The sequence below is a fragment of the Dunckerocampus dactyliophorus genome, chromosome 20, assembly GCF_027744805.1.
Source record: "Dunckerocampus dactyliophorus isolate RoL2022-P2 chromosome 20, RoL_Ddac_1.1, whole genome shotgun sequence".
NCBI classification, from domain to species: domain Eukaryota; kingdom Metazoa; phylum Chordata; class Actinopteri; order Syngnathiformes; family Syngnathidae; genus Dunckerocampus; species Dunckerocampus dactyliophorus.
This window is the reverse complement of record NC_072838.1, coordinates 14,894,657-14,914,271: the sequence shown is the minus strand read 5'-3', so window position 1 is coordinate 14,914,271 and position 19,615 is coordinate 14,894,657. Positions and strand designations below refer to the sequence as shown.

Sequence of the window (19,615 nt, the reverse complement as noted above, 5' to 3'; positions counted from 1 at the left end):
TGCCAAACGATTAATTCACAAGTTTATTAAAAAATAACACTTCATTACTTTCCATGCGTTGTGTTCCAACAGCAGACATTAATCAAAATGGCCACTCGCTCCGAGGGATGAGAAATACAATACAAATATATATATATATATATATATATATATATACACACACACACACACACACACACACACACACACACACACACAATCACCCAAATGTGTAACAATCAATTTATCTAAAGTGCATTGTACAGCCACTATTGAAAGGACCGTCACCGCACTTTTCATGTTTCCTCTTTGTGTTCAAACTTGTGCTTGTCTCCAGAATCAGACCTGTGAGAAAGAAGAATATGTGAAATGTAGAGATTGATTATGCTGTAGAATCCATTAAGCAATTTCACCTATAAAAGAGGATCTGCTTGGACAGGAGATCTGTCATCTCTGCTGCTTTTTTGTTTTTTCTTTTCTGTATTATCAACTCCATCTTCAAGTCTCTGCTGCTCTCCTCCAGATGGCGGATGGTCTCCTAATATAAAAAAACAATACTTGAAATGTTTTTTAGGACAACATGCCCGCTCCATTTATTCACCTCATAGTGCCCAGCATCCTCTCTCCTCTGTATGTGGGTGAGTTTCAGTTTCTCCTCCAAGCAAGCTCTTTGGAGCTCCAGTTTTTGCAACTCATCCCGCAGGGGTCTTAACTGAGTCCTGAGTTCCTGCGCTTGGTCTTTGGCCTTTGCAAAAGATCTTGTTGTTGTCTCTTTCCTCTTTAGCAAAGCCAGCAACATAGGCTCATACCTGAGAAATTTTGGTACACATCTTTAGGGGTCTGGCGAGCACATGTGTAAAATTTGAGCAAGATCGGTTGAAAAAAGGGCAGGGGCACGGATTTGATAGCCCATAAGTCAATACACATTTGTCTGACGTCTGTCTTACGTGTTTTCCAAAGCATTTTAAGTACAACCCATTGGGGGGCGCCACAATCATGTGACTACCTGTTTTCAAGGGCTGTCAGGCTGCCCTGCAGGTACTGCTGGACATCCCCATGGGAGTGCCTCTTGCACAACTCCTCCTGTGTTATATTGGAGGTGCGGTTGGTGCCGTGCTTGTGAATCTCAGCTTGGAAATCCAAGAGATGTTGCTTGTGGGTTAGCTTCAGCTGCACACCCTCATCTGTCATCTGGAGGACCAGGTTCTGCAGGTTCTCCTGCAGTTATGCAGTGGGTGAGACTTACAAAGGGAAATGTCATGATAAGTTTAAGATGTCCTACCTCCTGTCTCTTTAGGAGCTCCATCTCATGGCGTTGCTTGTTCAAGGCTGCCTGGGCGTGCGCACTCTCCTTAGCCGTGGCGAACAGCTGCCGCTTCAGCTTTCGGAGCTCGTCGCGCATCTCCTGCGTCTCCAGGTTCAGCTTCCATACTCGCCGCTCCTCCTCGGCTCTTTCAGACCTCAAGCTACCAATCTCCCTCTTCCGCTCCTCTCTCCAGGCCTCCTCCTCCTTTTGAAGCAGGGTCATCAACTGGGTCACCTTGCTTAAAACGTCATCCTCCATGACTTGTTGCTTCTCTTCTTCTGCTTCCGGGCCTTTCTGCCGTCGCAGGTCCAGCACCTCTGAGAGTAATTCCTTTCTCCTGCTCTCCAAGCACTGTACCTCCTGGATGCACTCCTCCATTTGAGACCTCAGCGCTTCAAATCCGTCCGCTCCAGACTTCAAATTCCTGCTATCAATCCTCAACGGTGATTGAGATGTGTCATTTACTTTTTTTTCTCCAGACCTTTCATAGCTGTACGGAAGCTCCTGTGAGTGGTTTCCTTCACTCCCATTCTTCACATGTACATACTCTTGACTCGTATCGGCCTCACAGTCACTTCCGACCTCTTCCATGCAGTTCTCCAGCATGGCCAACATCCCCAACAGCCGACCCTCGTACTCCACCATGGTGTCGCTCAGCTGGCTCCCCGCCAAAGTGAGAGGCAGGTCTGCCTGAAGAGGAACATCCACGCCTCTGTGAGACAGTTCTGTTTTATCCATGGAGGTTTCCGTGCAGCTTGTGGAAAAATATGGAGTTTCCCATTCGCTGTCTTTCCTCTCACTCGCTTCCGACTCCCCAGAGAGGTGAGAATCAAAAGAAATGCCTGCAATGTCTTCGCAGCTCCTAAGTAAGTCATCCATCTCCTGTAAGTATGGCCCAAGGAACACCGATGAACAGCTTGTAAAAGTAAACCCAGAATGGTTGCTCTCCTCTCTGGGATCCATGTCAGGTCTATCCGGATCCTCATTGTTGTCTTCTTCGTGGATGAAGAGAGGCTTCAACTCGTCGCCCTCCATTGCTGCCCTTTGAAGTTTTTAAGTATACTTCATAATGCATCCCCTGTTGAAATAAAAGACACGTCAGACACTCCTTTTGACATAAAGGTACATTTTTAATTTGGGAATGGGTTTATCTGAGCTGTACATGACACAAAAAGTAGCAAGAGGCCCAGGTCACCTCAAGTCTCTGCTTTTCTTTTGATCACAGCTGTAAAATAACCCAAAATGTAGCCAAAGAAAGTTTCAAGTTCCCGCATTTTGATTAAGAAGGTGAGCAACACTCCTGAATTCAAGAAATAACTCATGGCAAAACCCGAAGGGCGGGGTCCGCGATGATCTCGCTGCCACGTTGTGGCTTTGTCTCACATCTTCAAAGAAGGTAAAAGTAACCATAAATGTTCATTTATCCCTTTCATTCATCATTTATATGAATTTAAAGTAGTTTTATGCTTGTAAAATTATAAAAACGTGTTAACACGTCCTGATCAAAGATGGCGCCCTCCGTGGCAGACGTCTCTGTGACACTCTCCCGTGTTTTTCTATTTTTTGCTATTTTATTGTTCATTTTGGACATTCAACACACTCACGCAGTACATTACAACAGAGAGACACTTTTGAACATCGGCAGGGTTCACCATGAACCTTCATTTAGCCTCTCAGACTTTGCCTTTCTTCTGCGCCGGGAGAACGCAGCAGCCTGCGGACCTGGTGAGCTGAATACCCGGCGAGCAAAGCATCCGAGGCGTAAACGAGGCAAGCGAGCCGGCCTGCATGCTAGGCTAAAAGCTAGAGCGACGAGGCCACCGCTACCAAGCCTGCTGCTAGCCAACGTCCGCTCTCTTGAAAACAAGATGGACGAACTACGAGCAAGGATTACAGCTCAACGTGAGATCAGGGAATGCTGTGTCCTCACCTTCACAGAAACCTGGCTGACGGAGGATATACCGGACTCGGCGATCCAGTTGGAATCATTTGCTGCTTACCGGGGAGATCGGACTTTAGCGTCTGGTAAACACAGAGGTGGCGGCGTCTGTGTTTACGTAAACAAACGGTGGTGCACAGACGTACAGACGATGGAAAAGTACTGCTCGCAGGACATTGAGCTGCTGATGGTGAAATGCAGACCTTTTTATTTACCTCGTGAGTTTAGCGCTGTGTATTTAACTGCTGTTTACATCCCACCACGAGCTAACACTGCTAATGCACTAGGCCTCCTGCATGACATCATTGATAAACACGAGACCAAACACCCAGACGCTGTATTTATTATATCTGGCGATTTCAACCACTGTAACCTCAAGACTGTCCTCCCCAAATATTACCAGCATGTGAGCTTTCCCACAAGGGAAAATAACATCCTGGACCAAGTCTACTGCAACATGAAAGGTGCTTTGAAGGCTGTTCCAAGACCCCACTTTGGAAAGGCCGACCACATCTCTATATTCCTTTATCCAACATACAGACAACTTCTTAAAAAAGCTCCCCCTGTAAGTACAGCAGTTAAAGTATGGAATGAAGAAACTGATCAAGTACTTCAGGACTGCTTTGGCTGCACAAACTGGGATGTGTTTAAAACTGCAGCGGGGAGGGAAGATTGTACTGTTGACTTGGATGAATATGCTTCTGCTGTTACTGGCTACATTAGCACATGTATAGAGACTGTTACCACCACCAAGTATTACAGAAAATACCCTAACCAAAAACAGTGGATGAACTGTGATGTAAGGGCTAAGCTACGTGCTCGTTCGACTGCATTTGTCATGGGCACCGCTGATGACTACAAAAAGGCCAGATATGACCTGAGGAGGTCCATACGAGAGGCCAAAAGACAGTACAGACAGAAGCTGGAGGGCTACTATTCCACCTCAGACCCTCGGCGCATGTGGGCGGGGCTCCAGCACATCACAGACTATCGACAGCAGAGTAGCGTAGCCACGTCCAGCCAAACCACACTTCCTGATGAGTTGAATGAGTTCTATGCCCGCTTTGACACCCAAACTCCTGATGAGCAGAGAGGGTGGCTGAACCTGGGGAGCACACAGGACTCACCTCTCATGGTGACATCAGCTGATGTGCGCAGGGTTCTAAACAAAACAAACCCACGAAAAGCAGCAGGGCCAGACAACATCTCAGGACGTGCACTTCGGGTTTGCTCATCAGAGCTAGCTGATGTGCTTGCTGACATATTTAACCTGTCGCTTGCACAAGCATCTGTACCGACCTGCTTTAAGTCCACCACCAAGTCCAGGACCACAAGGCTGGCAAACAGCTTTTACCCACAGGCCATCAGGCTCCTCAACGAAGCACTCGCACACGCCGCACGCAACACACGCACACACTCATAGCACTTTATTTATTTATTTATTTGTATTATTTACTTGTATTAATGTCTCTTCTGTTGTTGTTGCTTAATTTATTGGTATATATGTTTATGTGTTTATGTTTCTTATGTTCTTATTCTTTCATTTGTTTTCTTTCTTTTCTTGGGAGAATGAACAGAATAAGATTTTCATTGCATGGTATAACTGCTGCTGTACTATGCACATGACAATAAAACTCTCTTGAATCTAACATTGTTGTGACTTGTGGCATAACTGTGTTAGTTAGCAAAGAACTACACAGTCAACCGCTGATGACGTCATAGATGGGCGACAGAGCTGACTTTCAGTTCCTGTTTTCATGTTTCCAAGTAGCAAGCTAACAGGATGCTAAGAAGGACGTTTAGGGATGAAAAAAAAATACATTGAGAACACAAGCAGTGTATTAATAACAAGACAAGCCAGAAAATGCACACAAACCGAGGCAAAAATTTGGCTTAGATTTGCTAAACACGCCAGCCGGGGCGTGCGATAACCGAGGTTCCACTCTACTGTGTGAATTCCGCCAAGAGTCATCTTGTCTGTCTTACATTTCAATTATGGTTACAGCTGCCCACCAGCGTGTCTTTCCATAAGCAGTGAAAATGGCTTCATATGTCGTTCCCATCCGTCATCTAGGGATGAAGAGATGGCAGGCATGGGAGTGGACCGGCATGGGTTATTCCAACAACAGCTGACCCTGCTAGAAACAAACAGGACCACTCATGTTGTTACACATGCACTAACAGGACGATTAACAGGAGCGCCAACACGTGGCCTCTTAGTGTTAGATTATCACAACATTGCACTGCCACCATGCACCAAGAAGGGTGGAGGGATCCATCCAAATATCAATAGTATGGATACCAGTATTGAATCAATACTAGTGTGGAGATCTCAATAGTTTTTGACTTGTTCATGTTGTTACAACACTGATATTCTTATATTTCTATATTGTTTACAAACTCAGAGAATGCTAGTTTTGGACGCAGCAGAGGTTTGGGGGCAAAACGCCATTTGATTGACAGCTAGTAGTAGTTTTTGCTTTTGTTTCGTCAGTTTGCGCTGCACAATTGCATAGGAGTCAACATTTACATTTGAAAATAAGGAAATTTTTCCAGAAAATAAGGGAAAATTAAGGAAATTCTGGTCTCCCACCAGAGTTTCCACATGCGGTAGCTTCCAGGTGAAAACGGGAGGTTTGACCGTTATGATGTCATAAAAGTGAATAACTGCATTATTTTGTTGTCTTGTCTTAAAGTGTTCACAAATAAGTGTGTTCATAATTCAAACGACTCCCCACATGTCAGAATCTGGGTTCTGTTCAAGGTTTCTCCCCGGGAAGAGAGTTTTTCCTCCCCACCGTCACCAAATGCTTGCTCATGCGGCATTAGGGTGGTTGTCTTTAATGAACGAGGAGCATGGTTCTAGGCCTGCTCCATGTGAACTACGCCTTGCGAGAACATGTGCTGTAATTTCAATGCCACCTAATTAATACAATAAATGAAAATCAACACGGTCATTTTGCTGGCCTCCATATATTGCCATGTGCATGTGCGTCTGTTTTCCTCGTCTCCCTTCTCCAAACAGGCAAGAAGAGCGTTCACTCTGTGCATTGGTTCAGCACCTAGATGCTTTACAGAACAACTGCGTTCCATAGAACAACGGAGTGAGACCTCTTGTCAGTCATACAGTCACGTTGTCTCTGTGGGGGGAGGCGGGCAGTTAGCATACACACACACACACACACACACACACACACACACACACACGCACGGTGCAGCAAGGACGTCTCATGAGGCGCAATGCAAGGTAATGTACGAGAAATTAGGAGGAAAAAAGATGACTGGAAGGCCAAAAGCCACAGCCCCCGTATGGGAATATTAATAATAAGCAAAGTGATCAACACCAACAAGCCAGTATGCCGGATTTGTTCGAATTAATGTTAAAATCTCATCTCGTCCCCGTGGACACAATCTCGTGCATCGTCTCGTCTCGCGAGTTGGGTGTCTTGTGGCATGCTATACAAATAAAATTGGCTTTGATGAACATCTGTGTGTTGTGTTTTATTCTGAATAGAATCACAATCAACAAATTAAAGGCAGCCATCACATGCTCATTCAATAAGATTGAATTTCAAGTAAAAAGTATTGGTATCAGTAATGGTATCATACCAAGTAAATGCAGTATCGCCTAACCTGAGTGTAACAGTGGTCATCCCACGTGGTCCAGCCAGGCACACGCTGACACTCAGAGTCAAGTTGAGCAGCGCTCGCCGGTGAGCCAAAAGCCCCGGGATGTTAACACACCCTCCAGCGCAGCTGTTAAGGGGAGTGAGGTTTACGCAAGGTGCTATAGCACAGCCACACTAGCCGGCATCCGTTACACAAGCACCAAGTCACAAAAAGTCATTTATGTCTCAAAAAGGCACGCCAGCTGTGTTGAGGCTGTGAAGGCACAAGCTGCAGGCACATACCATCCCCTCCTGGCCTATTTCGTAAGCATATTTAAGCAAACGGCATGTAGAACTGTTTCTGCTATACAGTACTCTAATGACTTCACAGGGAAGTTTCACACTACAATCATAAACACGACTTACTTTGCCTTGCAGCTGCAAACCTCCGCTGTTGGTGGATGAAGCCGTCACAAATGACAAAGCAGAATGTGGGGGGTGTAAAAAGAGCATGGGGTGGGGAGGAGGGGGCAAACAGGGTATAAAGACCCAGCCTGCCACCCGTCTCTCTCTCTCTCGCTCGCTCTAACTCATCCAGTCAGCGTGCAGCTATGTGTGGCTATGACTACCTCAAATCTGTTTAGGTTTATTAATAAACACAAGGCCGGGCCAGAAAAAAAGAGGCACAGCAGGAGGGGTTGCATTTACTCGGAAACAAGACTAGATTGGTCTAAAATCGCCCCGAAATTTGGCTTACGCCTTTAGCTGACTGACAAGCACGTGTGTACAATTTGATCAAGATTGTTTGACAAACATGGCCGCCATCAATCAACAGGTCTTACTTACTTGGCGACTAATTATCCATAAGTCACTAGCCATTTGTCTAATAATGCTAAAACCTTGAATAGAACTGCATTATACGTATGCTAGCATGCCTTTCAAAGCATTTTTAAAACAACCCATAGGGGGCGCCACAAACGTAAGAAGAAAACCAGTTATCTGTGCGCTTGTGTGTTGATGACGACGATAGACATCAAGCTGCAGGATTCCATCCATGCCTCCTCGTTATCAAGCAGTCTTTAAATAGCTCGCCTGTACTTTTCTGGCTGCTTCCAATGGGAGGATTGGTTTACCTTAAACTTGTGACCCCGACAATAGCAGGACAGGTGCTTCTGAAAGACCCCTCCCAGCCTAACGGAGGTAACTTGGGGGAACAAGGAGGCAAAGCAGGTGTTAAGGTGACAGGTGCTCTTCAACTGCAAAATCTTTTTAAAGTAATGACAACAATTTCTTTTTGGAATGGCAGTTCAGAAACCATTTCTGACAGGTTGCCATTAAAAGGTGTACTTCTCATTTTGTCCACTAAATGGCACTAGATCATAATCTTTATTTTTTTTATTAACTGTTTCTATATTATTCAAATAAAGAATACAAGTATGTACTGGTAAAATGTATTCATATCCTGGCTAAATGATGGGTTAAATAGAATTTTTATCTGCCTGACTGGCATTATTTTAGCTGAAAATGACACAAAAGTGGCTAACACTGTGCAACGTGTGTTTTCAACTTAATAAAAAAAAATACAAACATATCCAATGTATAGCTGAGAAATGATATTAAAATATATAAATGTCTGACTTGTTGTATGAGTTAGAAATAAAAACATTTTAAAAACATATTCCTTGGTAGATGTATGACTTTTATACATGAACTTTTTTGTGCTCTGAAATACATCTTGCACATTTCATTGTGTGTATAAAACATGAAATACGTGTTTTAGAAGGGCTATTTTAAAAATAAAAATACATTTGATGTCTAGAAAAGTGGAGTCCAGGGTATGATTTAAATAGGTTTTAAATACTTGTGTTTACCTTTCACCTTAAAAAAATAGCCTCAATTGGTTTGCTTTTTTTCCAGTACAGCCTCACATGTAGTACTTTTGGCGCCTAAAATCTGAATAAGACAAATTTTGATTTATTTTTCTTTGACTGTAAAAATGTCTAACATGTGTCACGAACCCTGCTTATAATTTCAAATGCAAATATAAAATGTATACGGTGGTTCCTCGCCCCTCTGTGGTTCGAACATTGCTCGATGGCAGCCGTCTCTGGTGCCCCTGCAGTGATCCCGTAGCCTGCACGTAAGAGTTGCGCTATGTAGTGTAAACAAAGAATAATACAAATTTAAAGGTGACCACGGGGTGTTATTCCATGTCTCCAGGGCTCTAATAGTGATAAAAACAGTATTTGTAAAGCCATAAACAGGTTTTCGATGCAATGAGGCATGGGACGTCTGTATGCTGTATGTAACACAACATCATAACGTTTAAAGTCTGACTGGGTTTCAAGTTATATGAGGAACAAGTGTCACTTGTGGGGACCACCCTTTCTAAGCTGTTTAAAACACCACAATTGTGACCACGGGTGTGTCCTCAGAAAGACCCAAGCATATCTTTCGGGTGATGATGACAGTTAGAGGGAGGAAAGAAGAGGACATGCAGACACTTTTGTGGCCTCCTCTCGGTGGGACATCGAGTCCCGACCCACAAAACCCCCCTGAAAAAGTCGATGTGAGAGTGTCACACTGCTCTTCTCCTAATCCCCGTGATTGTGCAAGTGTGTTGGATCAGAAAATCCCTGAACATAACGTCATGTAAACTACAATCCCCCTCCCACCCTGAGCCAAGACTTGCCAAAACACATGAACAACATACCCTGACATCAGTGTTGTCACGGCAACACTGGGGGAGCTACAAATACATGTACACGTTAAAGAAAAAGTAGGATCAGCAGTTTTGACAGCTTCCCAACTTGACCGACTTTGTACTTGTGCTCTTAATTAACACCGTTGTTTTGATAACAAACTGACAGGCGTCCTCGGCTTTCCGTAGGGGTCACCGCTGACGTCAGGGCTTCATGTAGGGACGGACGGAAAACAGATGCGCTTATCCTCGGCAGACAGAGGGAGTGAGGGACAACAGAGGGAGCGATGGAAAGCTGCAGCCTGTTTTTGTCCGATCCAGAACAACTCGGCCACAGCCACACCCTCGCAGGAATTCCTGCAGCCCAAATAGTTCATGTCATGTGTTGGAAAGGCGTTCGAGCCATGTTTTCTCATCTCAAATGCTGTCATACTACAGAAAAGGGGGTCCATCCGTACACAATAAGGATTTCTCGTCCCAGAGGTCATAGAATTTGTAGGAGGGGGCTGCCAAAGCCTTAAAACCTTCCGAATCAACACGATTTGTCATAATCTATTCCGTCATCAGAATTTAAATAATCTGTTCGTCGTCATAAAAACTTAATTAACTGTCCAGGCAATGTTTTAAGTAGCATTTTGTTTTTTCAAACTTCCATACAAGTCCAAAAATAAATTGAAAAAAAAAACAACTCAATACAACTAAAATAAACCAAAATTAGTTGCCATTGCCAGACAGAACATACCATACAATGGCAAATAACCATCATAAAGCCAGGCAATGTTTTAAGGAACATTTTAGCTTTCCAAACCGTCCTACAGTTTAAAAACATCTTTTGTACAACTTGACTCAATAAAACTAAACAAAAACAAAATTACTTGCACTTCATTTGATTGTCACGTAAACCACATGTTATTGTACTGAGCCATTTCCGGTTCTATGGTTACCAACACACGTTTCCTCTTTGCCCTTCTGTGGCGATGTCACAAAAAAGCCAACTTTTGAGGCATATTCTTCCCAAAAATGAGGGGTTGAAGCTCTCTAGAAGCCCTCCTGTTTAGAAGTTTCACTGTTTTGTGTTTTTTTTCTAATCGCCGTGGATTTATTAAAACACCTAACTTCATGAAATGTGACTCCAAAAAAAATTGCTATATCATTCCAACATGAACCAGAACGGCAGGCGGTAGAGCCCTAACCTCCACCAAGGCCAAACATTGTAGATTTGGATCCACACCGATGTGTACGCCCGTTGCTTATTCCTGCATTGCTCTTTTTCATGCAGTATTCATTGAAAACTTCTGGAAAATTGCATTTTTTGCGACAATAACATCCTGCAGAGTCAACGTAATGTGAATCCACATGAAATTTGATTGGTTCTTATTGTAGGTTCTTTAAGTAAGACGTTTTTGCATAATCCAAACTGATGTGTACAGAATTCATCACGTATCACCACTGTAACAGTCTGCAGAATAAAGTATCTTACAATAATGGGGGTGCATATGGAGTCATTTTCAGTGAATAGTACATCTATACTGCCGTACAAACTGTACTCTGACTACTCTAAAGTATATCCAGTCTCACTTCTAGTATTTTATATACTGTATGCATGCTGTGTGTCCAATTTTCCATCATCTGCAGGACCTCCCTCTCTCTCACCCCGGTGGGTCTTGTCCACATGCAAACCAGATGAGCAAGTCTCACAAGTCCATGACACACACGCACACACACGCACAGCCAGCTGCATTAGGTGACTTGTCCCAAGTCCACCACAAAATGAAACTTATCTGTGGTGACACCCAGGCATTATTACCTTGAGGGAACCTGGCGTACAAACTAGCACAAAATAGCTTAAAAGGCAGCGTGTAGGGCTTGCCAGGAGTGCAAAAAGAGGCTGGATTGGAGCGGTGGACAGTGGGAGGAGGAGGAGGAGGAGGAGGAGGAAGAGGAGAGGCTGGCTTTTGCACAGAGGGAGGGAATGATGGAACTTCAGTCCCACACGGGCACACGCTCCACAAGGCTGAAACACGAGCGTGAAGAGCTACAGAGTGGGCTAGTGCACGCTAAGTAAGTGTGCATGTCTTTTACTTTGCTCTGTTTCTCTTCCAACATGCTCATCTCATTGATGTCCCAGGTGGTGACAAAGCAGGACAGAAGAAGGACAGAAAAGTCAGAAACGGCGTGGACACTAAACTGACTCCCCTGGCCCAGCCTCCACGATGTCCCGGAGGAGGTCTACGGGCGATCTGGTGCCCAGGGACATCACAGAGATCATAGGCCGCGAGGTGAGGGCTCAGCGTGGGCACAGGAAGTCGGGAAGCACCCTGGGACAGGCCTTCAGCTGGTTGAGGAGCAGCCAGAAGAAGAAGAAAGAGAAGAAGAAGAAGAAGAAGAACGTTGATAGCGGAGCGGTGATAATGACAGACGTACTCCAGCATCATGACGCTGCAAAAGGTGAGGCACGTTTCTTCACAAGCTGAGCTTCAGAGGTAGGGAATGATGACGATGAGCAGGAGGAAAGAGCTCTTAATTCTGTCCCAGTACTTTTGTAAAAACGTAACCCCTTGACCTCGGCGCGCACGCGTGTCAACGCACACAGAGCTCTATAATCCTAAATTTGCTGAGGCGTTCGCTTCGCCCGACAGCACAGAGATTACTGTGGCCACTTCCTGTTTTTGTTCCACCTCGAAAGCCACCCATTTCTCTTGTCAGTTGACTTTTTAACGTGATCACTTCTCCCACATGCTAGTGGAGCGGGGAGGTGATGGAGGGGGACTTTTGGGCACCGTGGTGACAAAACACCACCCAAGCCCCCTTCAAAGGATGTGGTCAGAGAGGCTGGTGTGAATGCATGGGAACCATATTTGTTTGTCAGTGAGGAGTATTTTAATACGGCGATGTTGTTGTTCTCACGGCCTGACAGGTCTTCTAAGCTTGTCCAAGACACATTTAAAAGTGAATTTCATTTGACAGAAAGTGTAGGAAAGTTCAATTTAGCTCACTATGACGACTTCATGAAGGCTGTGTTGGTTATTCATTATAAGTTACGAGCAGTGTGGTTGTGTTGCTGTTCCGCTCATGCCCTGTAGGTGTCGGTAGAGTGCATTTGAAACTATGGTCAACTATCAAAACAATCCAAGAAGAAGAGGTTTCTGCCGTTTGTAGATTTTGTGCCATTCAGTTTGTTTGTTTTCGTTAAATTTTCAAGCCATTTTGTCACCCCTGCTCTGCATCCATAGTCACACCCACAGCTGCTGCTCTTTTATCATTTCCGTTCATTTTCAATGGGCAAACTTTTGTGGAATTTTTGGAAAAATCAGGGAATAGGCAGCACACTATTGAGCTGAACGATTTGATGCTTGAACGGTTTAAACCGGTTGAAAAATGGAGGCGTTAGAAGACAAAAAAGCGGAGAAAAAGAAAAACTTCTTTTCTCGTAAATTCACAACTTTTTTTTGTAAAATTACAACTTTTTTCTTGTAAATTTACAACTTCTATTCTGGAAAGCTCCAATTTTTTTCAAGGTGGCCCTAATACTCCGTCATAATTTTGGCTGTGTTGAATGAACTCAGGCCAAATTTGCCAGAGAATTTTTTTTTTAATCCAAATTCACCTAAAATGGCAGAGTTACACAAGAAGTGACACATTTGTTCCTAATGACAACAAATGTCCCGTTGTTTTGATCCAACGTTTAACTTAACACCAACAAGCCTTTATGTTAAAATTTCAATTTGGACTACTGGCTGTCATTTTTTCGCATTACTGTTTTCTGCATTTTCTGCATTACTGTGTTGCTATTGATGTTGGATAATAGGGTGTATGTAAAAAAAATAAATAAAAAGTGTGTGATTTTAGTTAGTTTTAGGTTTTCTTCCCCACAAGTGATGCCTATTGTCATTCTTATCTGAAGTGTATATTTTAGACTGAAGTAGCTTTAAAAGATAGACCCGTTTAAAGGAAAAATCCAATAAATAAATAATATTTTTACAGCAGTTTTTTGGGAAACTGACCATTTTTGTCACTAGCAAATTGAATGTCAGTTTTCTTTTGTTTGTTTGTACAAATCAATATTATTGACAATTATTGATCCATCTCAGGCCGTAAAAATAAATAAATAATAAGCAAATACTTAGTTTTTGGGGGGTTTTGTTGATACAAAAAGCATTAAGACTTGTTTAAAGTGGAAAATAATAATATATTTTTTTCCACTGCCGTTTTTGGGAAGCGGGCACCTTTTGTCCTGAGCGACAAATGTGTTCAAGAAATGACCAGCCCAGGGTGTACCCTGCCTGTCGCCCGAAAAGACAGCCAGGGTAGGCTCCAGCCTACCCGCAACCCTAATGAGGACAAGCGCTACAGGAAATGGATGGATGTTTAGCATAAACAGGCGTAACGTTGTAACATCAATGCAACGCAGACACGCACCATTCTTCTTCTATGGTTTAACTTTAACATCAACAATGTGTGGCTTTTCTTCTTTTATGACACAAAAGAAGCAAGTGGAAAGAAGCTTCTTGCGTGCTAAAAAGATGCACACGGCTCTAAAGTAAAACATGTCTTTGTGTTGACTCACGCTGTCATCCTGGCACCGGTGGCTCGGTCCAAAGCTCGCCATGTCCTCTCTGGCTACACTTTACACAGATTCCTCTCCTATGAAAAACTACCGCACTCTTTCATGCGCCCAATCCCTGAGTGTTTGTGTGCACGCAGTGGGAGTTATGCGATGGACACGAGAGATTAGAGCCTATCACAAAGGACCATTCAGACCTCGAGGGGACTCTTTTTTTTAATTTTTTTTTAATGAGACCACATTGAAGACACCTATTCATGACTGCATATGACTGCTTGTGATGGGGCTGCTGTCACACTACGAGGTGGGGGTGCGGGAATTTCTTTTTTTTTTTTTTTTAGATCATACACACACAAATGACATCACCTGCACACACACACACACAGCATGCAGTTTGTCCAGCACAGCTCATCTTTGACTGGTGAGGTCATTTTGCACCATAGCGCTGCCATTCGGCATGTTTGTGTAGCCATTGTTGTGTGTGTGTGTGTGTGTGTGTGTGTGTGTGTGTGTGTGTGTGTGTGTGTGTGTGTGTGTGTTTGGGACAACACAAAAAGTTGTTAGTTCCTGTATGTGTTTGTTTAAGCTTCTATCCCATAGGTGCTGCACATAAAAGGGTGAAAAATTGTCAAAACATGCACCCCTACTGTGTTGCCTGTGCTATTATTTCTCTGGTAAATACACCACATGGCGGCGCTGTTATTAAACCCCACTATGTCAAATGGGCTCGACATTTCTCACAGCCACTGTAACGTAAGGGTGTTTAGCCGAATCACCGTGCAATTTGGTACACACCTTTTGGGGACTGAACTTGCGCAAGATTGGTTGAAAAACATGGCCGCCGTAGCGCATTTGTCCAATGACTGTACAACTGTATTACACGTACGCTGGCATGTGTTCTGAAGCGTTTTGGCCACAGGGGGCGCCACACATGGCACCGATGGTGTATGCGTATTTAAAAGCCTCAAAAAACAAAGCAGGTTTTTAAAAATAGCTGCGCTCACGTGCACAGGAAATAAACGTGAGTCAATTCAATAGGCTTGAGATGAAAACGCGAGTGAGCTTGTTTGTGTGAGCGGCAAATTCACAATTACAGTTCAGCCAAAATAATTGAAGAGTGAAGCGCTTCATTACGGGCCATAAAAAGCACAAAAACAAGCCAAGCTCCACAGAAAGGCTGTGGGCTGCTTTAATAGACTTTGGCAAAGAAAAGGAGGTGTGTTAAAGTTCACAAACATTATTCACAGCACACACACTTTGATAAAGGAGGTCATTTTACCTGCAGATACCTCCAAACCCTCATCCATCTCAGTGGTGAGGTCTCCCTGGTGACGGCACGGTGAGGTGCTTCTTGTTGCCATGGCAGCAATACAGTCAGCCAACAATGCTTGCTCATTATCTCCTGTGTCTTAAGTAAAAAGATTTCACGCGCGTATCACATCAGCCATAAAAAAAAAATAAAAGGGATGGTGATTTAACACTTCTAACTTTAGAAGCTTTCATTTTGCCGTGTTGGACGTGCAGGATTGTGTTGAGGAGGTTTCTAGAATGAGAGCAAGCGGGTCGTTTTAGAGAGCGTGGGGTGCGTTTGATGTGGCGGACGCAGCTGCAAGACATCACATGGGAATAGACGGCAGTAAACACAGCATGCGTATATAATATATATTCTAAATATATACCGTACTATACAACTGATTTACTATAATGCTGTGTGTGTGTGTGTGTGGCTGTGTTGTGTAAGGCTAGTACACTTGTTGAACACTGTCTGCCTTTATTACACTTTTATTGGTTGGCAAAGACAAGGATAGGCTCGTCTTGACTTTATTGCTTGTTTTATTCATGTTATTTTCTTAATTATTAATTTTAAAGAAAAAAATAATAATAATAATAATTTTTTCCACAAATTATATCTCGGCTACAGTAACAATAATTTTGATTGCTAATTTATTTTTCTATTTTGCATTCTTTTTATAATTACTTATTTATTTATAATCTCTACTTATGTATATATATTTATATTATTTTCATAATCACGTTCTATTTATTATTTATTATGCAGATAATATATTGGCATGTTAGGTAATTGGCGACTCTAAACTGTCCATAATGGTTGTTTGTCTATATGTGCCCTGCGATTGGCTGGCGGCCACTCCAGGGTGTACAACCCCTCTCCCCCGTAAGTCAGCTGGGATAGGCTCCAGCATACCCGCGACCCTAATGGGACAAAGATGGCTGGATGGATATTCTACAAGGGCAAAACATTTACCAAAAAAATTTAATTATTATAGGTTTTATGTTTCTAATATTTTATGTATTCATATATTTTTTAAATAAATTAAATAAATAAAATAGAAGCTAAATTATACATCATATAGCAATAATACTAATACTACTAGTAATAACAATAATAATAATAATCATCGTCATATTTATTGTTTGCTCCTTTAAGGCTTTTTTTCATTTATTTGTAGTAGCATTTAGTTAAATGCCAGTTGTTGAATGCCCTTTTTCTTGCTGTAGTAGCACATCCTTGCCACAGGAGGGCAGTGCTGTGGTAATACGAGCCGCTTTTGCCAAAGACTTGTTGTGTCGACTTGTACAATATTCAAGGTCATTTAAGTTCATCCTCAATAGCTATTTATCTATGATTTTACCCTTAATTGGGCAAGCTGCACATAGACATAATAACCACGGAGAAACCATGACATAAAGGCACTTAGATGCAGTGTGGTGGTCACCTTGACAACCACTACCAGGACATTCACCATCACACAGTAAAGTGTGACTGCACGCTCGCACAGTGAGTCGCTATGCTTTGATCAGAGTGTATCTGGGGCACACACACACACACACACTTACTAGAATGCTGGAGAGTGCATGTGATGTACTTTGGGTGTGGTACTGATGTTGTGCTCCATGTTAATGCTGCACCGTGATGTCATTTCACTCCTTAAGGGGGTAAACATCCAAACAGCATCTCTGAAGACTCCCGCCTGTAGCGATAAAAAATAAAGGGTGGAGGGGGTTTATAAATTCTTCACCATGCTGCAGCTCCTCACTCCTCACTACCGCTCGGTCTGTAAATCTGCTTTTTTTATGGGAGCCTTTTTATCATGTGGGGGTGATCGGGGTGATTTCATTCCTCCGCTCTGCCTCTCGCTCTCTGCCATTTTGCTCCTATGAGGAGTCTTCTGTTTCCTAGAACATGACCTCGTTGTGGAGTGCTGCTATATTGATTAGCAGTGCACTCTGGACATCATCGCATACACACCGGGCATCACTTCTACTACAGCACATACTGGGCAAAAGTAGCACAAAAACGTCCTTTTGAATACAAACACTTTGAATTTAAGGCAAGATGCAACTTTGTCTTATTTTTTCTGGTAGTACATGTACAGTATTCACATCCCCGTGTGACTTTTCATTTGGAATGAAAGAGGACAAAAAGTGTGATGATTACCATAGAACAGGAAATTGAACTTAACAATTAGAAAGCGGCAAAGGTAAGCGATAAAAGCAGCACACAGCAGTGTCTTCGTGCCGGCTGCTCAGTACAATATGGCCAAAGTGACCGTAAGTCAATAACAAAAGATGAGAATTGTGACAAGTTGTTGTTGCATACTCCACAACGTTTATATCAACTCATTTTTACACTTTTATAAAAACAGCACCTTGCTGTTTTATGTGTGATAGGCCTGGGACGGTCATAGATGAATGAACTAATCACACAATAAATGAAAATGAACTCCACAATTTTGCATTCGTGCCCCGCCTATGTTACGCGTCATCAAAGGACGAGTCATTTCACTTTAGCTTTGCTTTTATCTGGTCTTATCATACAGGGCTTAACTTATTCTTACACTTGTATGAAATAGTAGCTAAGGTCATTTTACTTTTATCTCGTCTTATTGTGCAACAGTACACTTATTTTTCCACTTGAATGCCAGCCGGGGATGCATAAAAACACGACCTGAACAGTTAAACAAGGTTTTATTCAGGCGTTAAGGTAGTTAACTTATTTTTACACTTGTGTGACGTCATGTGACAGTCATGAATGTAAGGGGGGGGCAGTTTTGACCCTGGAACAGACGAATCCTATTAGGACAGTGTGTATTTGCTATCCGTGTTGGGATATTAAGCACCATTCCCGGTCCTGTGTCATATATTCCCTCTTTTGCTTGATTAAAAGCAGCTCTGTTTTATGCCGTGAGGCGCCGCAGCCACGCGTGTAAATCATTTCTTTTGCAAGCTTCCATGACAGTACAATCAGCTGTGAATGCTCCACTTTGGAGTGGAAGCAGGCAGAGAATGGGAGGGGCACTTGTCTGCCTGCCTACACACACACACACACACACACACACACTTTTCATAGTGAGCTTGGGATGCTGCCGTCTCCTCAGCAGCTGGATGAGCGCTACTATTGGGAGGGTTCTGACTGTGGATCATGCTTGCCTGAGAGCCATGATGTCAGTGACACGAGCAGCACTGATTCAGCACTAATGATATCAGCACAGGGACATTGGGGAAAAACACATGCGATGGTGGACATAGTGGACAGCCTTTAGGGGTTTGCCCCCAAACATGGGGAACAGCGTCCAGAAGAGGAAAAAGGTGGAGACGGACAAACCAAAAGGCTTCTGGCTGATTGGACACTCAGGCAAGCTGAAGTCAGGTAAGGTTTGTTTTTTGTTTTTTGAAAGTGTGGGATTGGTTTATTGAGATAACATAAAGATGGAGGACCTTATGCATCCTGCTTATTGGACAAGTGTGTGTGTGTGTTATTAGCAGCAGCGTTATCCCTGCAGGAGCAAACACAGCTTATCTTCTCCAGCATTGATGTCTGTGCTAACGGTCCTTGAAGCAACCATCAGCACAAGACATGCAGCTTTAACGCCAGCTATGGAGCGCTGACACACTCTGATTGGCTGATAATGTTGCTTGACGTCTTTTTGCCACTGTCTTGTCTTATTATTATTAAGTCGTTTCATTTTTGTGGCTATTATTTAAATATGATATTTTACATGTTTAAATTAAACCTATTTTAATTTTTCTTAAATATATTTCATCATATTTTTAAAATAATTAATTCTAAAAAAAAATGATCTCAAAGCACCTGTCCTTTTGTTTGGGCCACGCTTCCCCCGTTCATTTCACAGTAAATGCTGGAATCCATGTTTCCGTCACTGAACCGCAGCTCCCCAGTGTCGGCAGCGCTCATGCAGCCAGACTGGTATACTTACCTTGGTAACCAAGTCTTGAGAGTCCTGCTGCTGCTGCTGTCTCACAAGCCAGTGACTCATTCGGTAGCAGGGCCCTGAAAAGAAAAAAAGGAATTGAGTAGCAATGGGATGACTTCTGCAAAAAAAATAAATAATAATATAATAAATAATATAAGAAGTACAGCGTTTAACTTGTTTTTACACTTGCATGACAGTGAAGAATGCATCAAATATTCCTTAAAACATTGCCTATATAGTTTAAGCGGTGTTATTGCGATGATGCTACGTTGGTTAACTTA

General features: G+C 43.0%; 2 protein-coding genes across 17 annotated transcripts in view; one reads left to right on the top strand and one right to left on the bottom strand.

Moving 5' to 3' along the window:
- Nucleotides 1-41: 41 nt before the first annotated feature.
- Nucleotides 42-19,615, bottom strand: part of sync (syncoilin, intermediate filament protein) — a 23,372-nt gene continuing 3,798 nt past the window's right edge. For 4 of the 11 annotated variants that reach the window (XM_054764753.1, XM_054764751.1, XM_054764752.1 and 1 more), the window contains 6 exons: nt 19,338-19,411; nt 1,262-2,363; nt 986-1,197; nt 581-788; nt 393-517; nt 42-324 (listed from right to left, as the gene is read on the bottom strand). In XM_054764753.1, coding sequence (XP_054620728.1) covers nt 276-324; nt 393-517; nt 581-788; nt 986-1,197; nt 1,262-2,320 — 1,653 coding nt within the window. In that variant the 5' untranslated portion in view covers nt 2,321-2,363; nt 19,338-19,411 and the 3' untranslated portion in view covers nt 42-275. The other 7 variants (XM_054764761.1, XM_054764759.1, XM_054764758.1 and 4 more) reach the window with 7 other exon arrangements.
- Nucleotides 11,492-19,615, top strand: part of kiaa1522 (KIAA1522 ortholog) — a 22,655-nt gene continuing 14,531 nt past the window's right edge. For 5 of the 6 annotated variants that reach the window (XM_054764741.1, XM_054764737.1, XM_054764736.1 and 2 more), the window contains exons 1-2: nt 11,492-11,594; nt 11,662-11,981. In XM_054764741.1, coding sequence (XP_054620716.1) covers nt 11,747-11,981 — 235 coding nt within the window. In that variant the 5' untranslated portion in view covers nt 11,492-11,594; nt 11,662-11,746. Of the gene's footprint in view, nt 11,595-11,661; nt 11,982-18,283; nt 18,770-19,615 lie in introns of those variants that run through there. The other variant, XM_054764740.1, reaches the window with a different exon arrangement.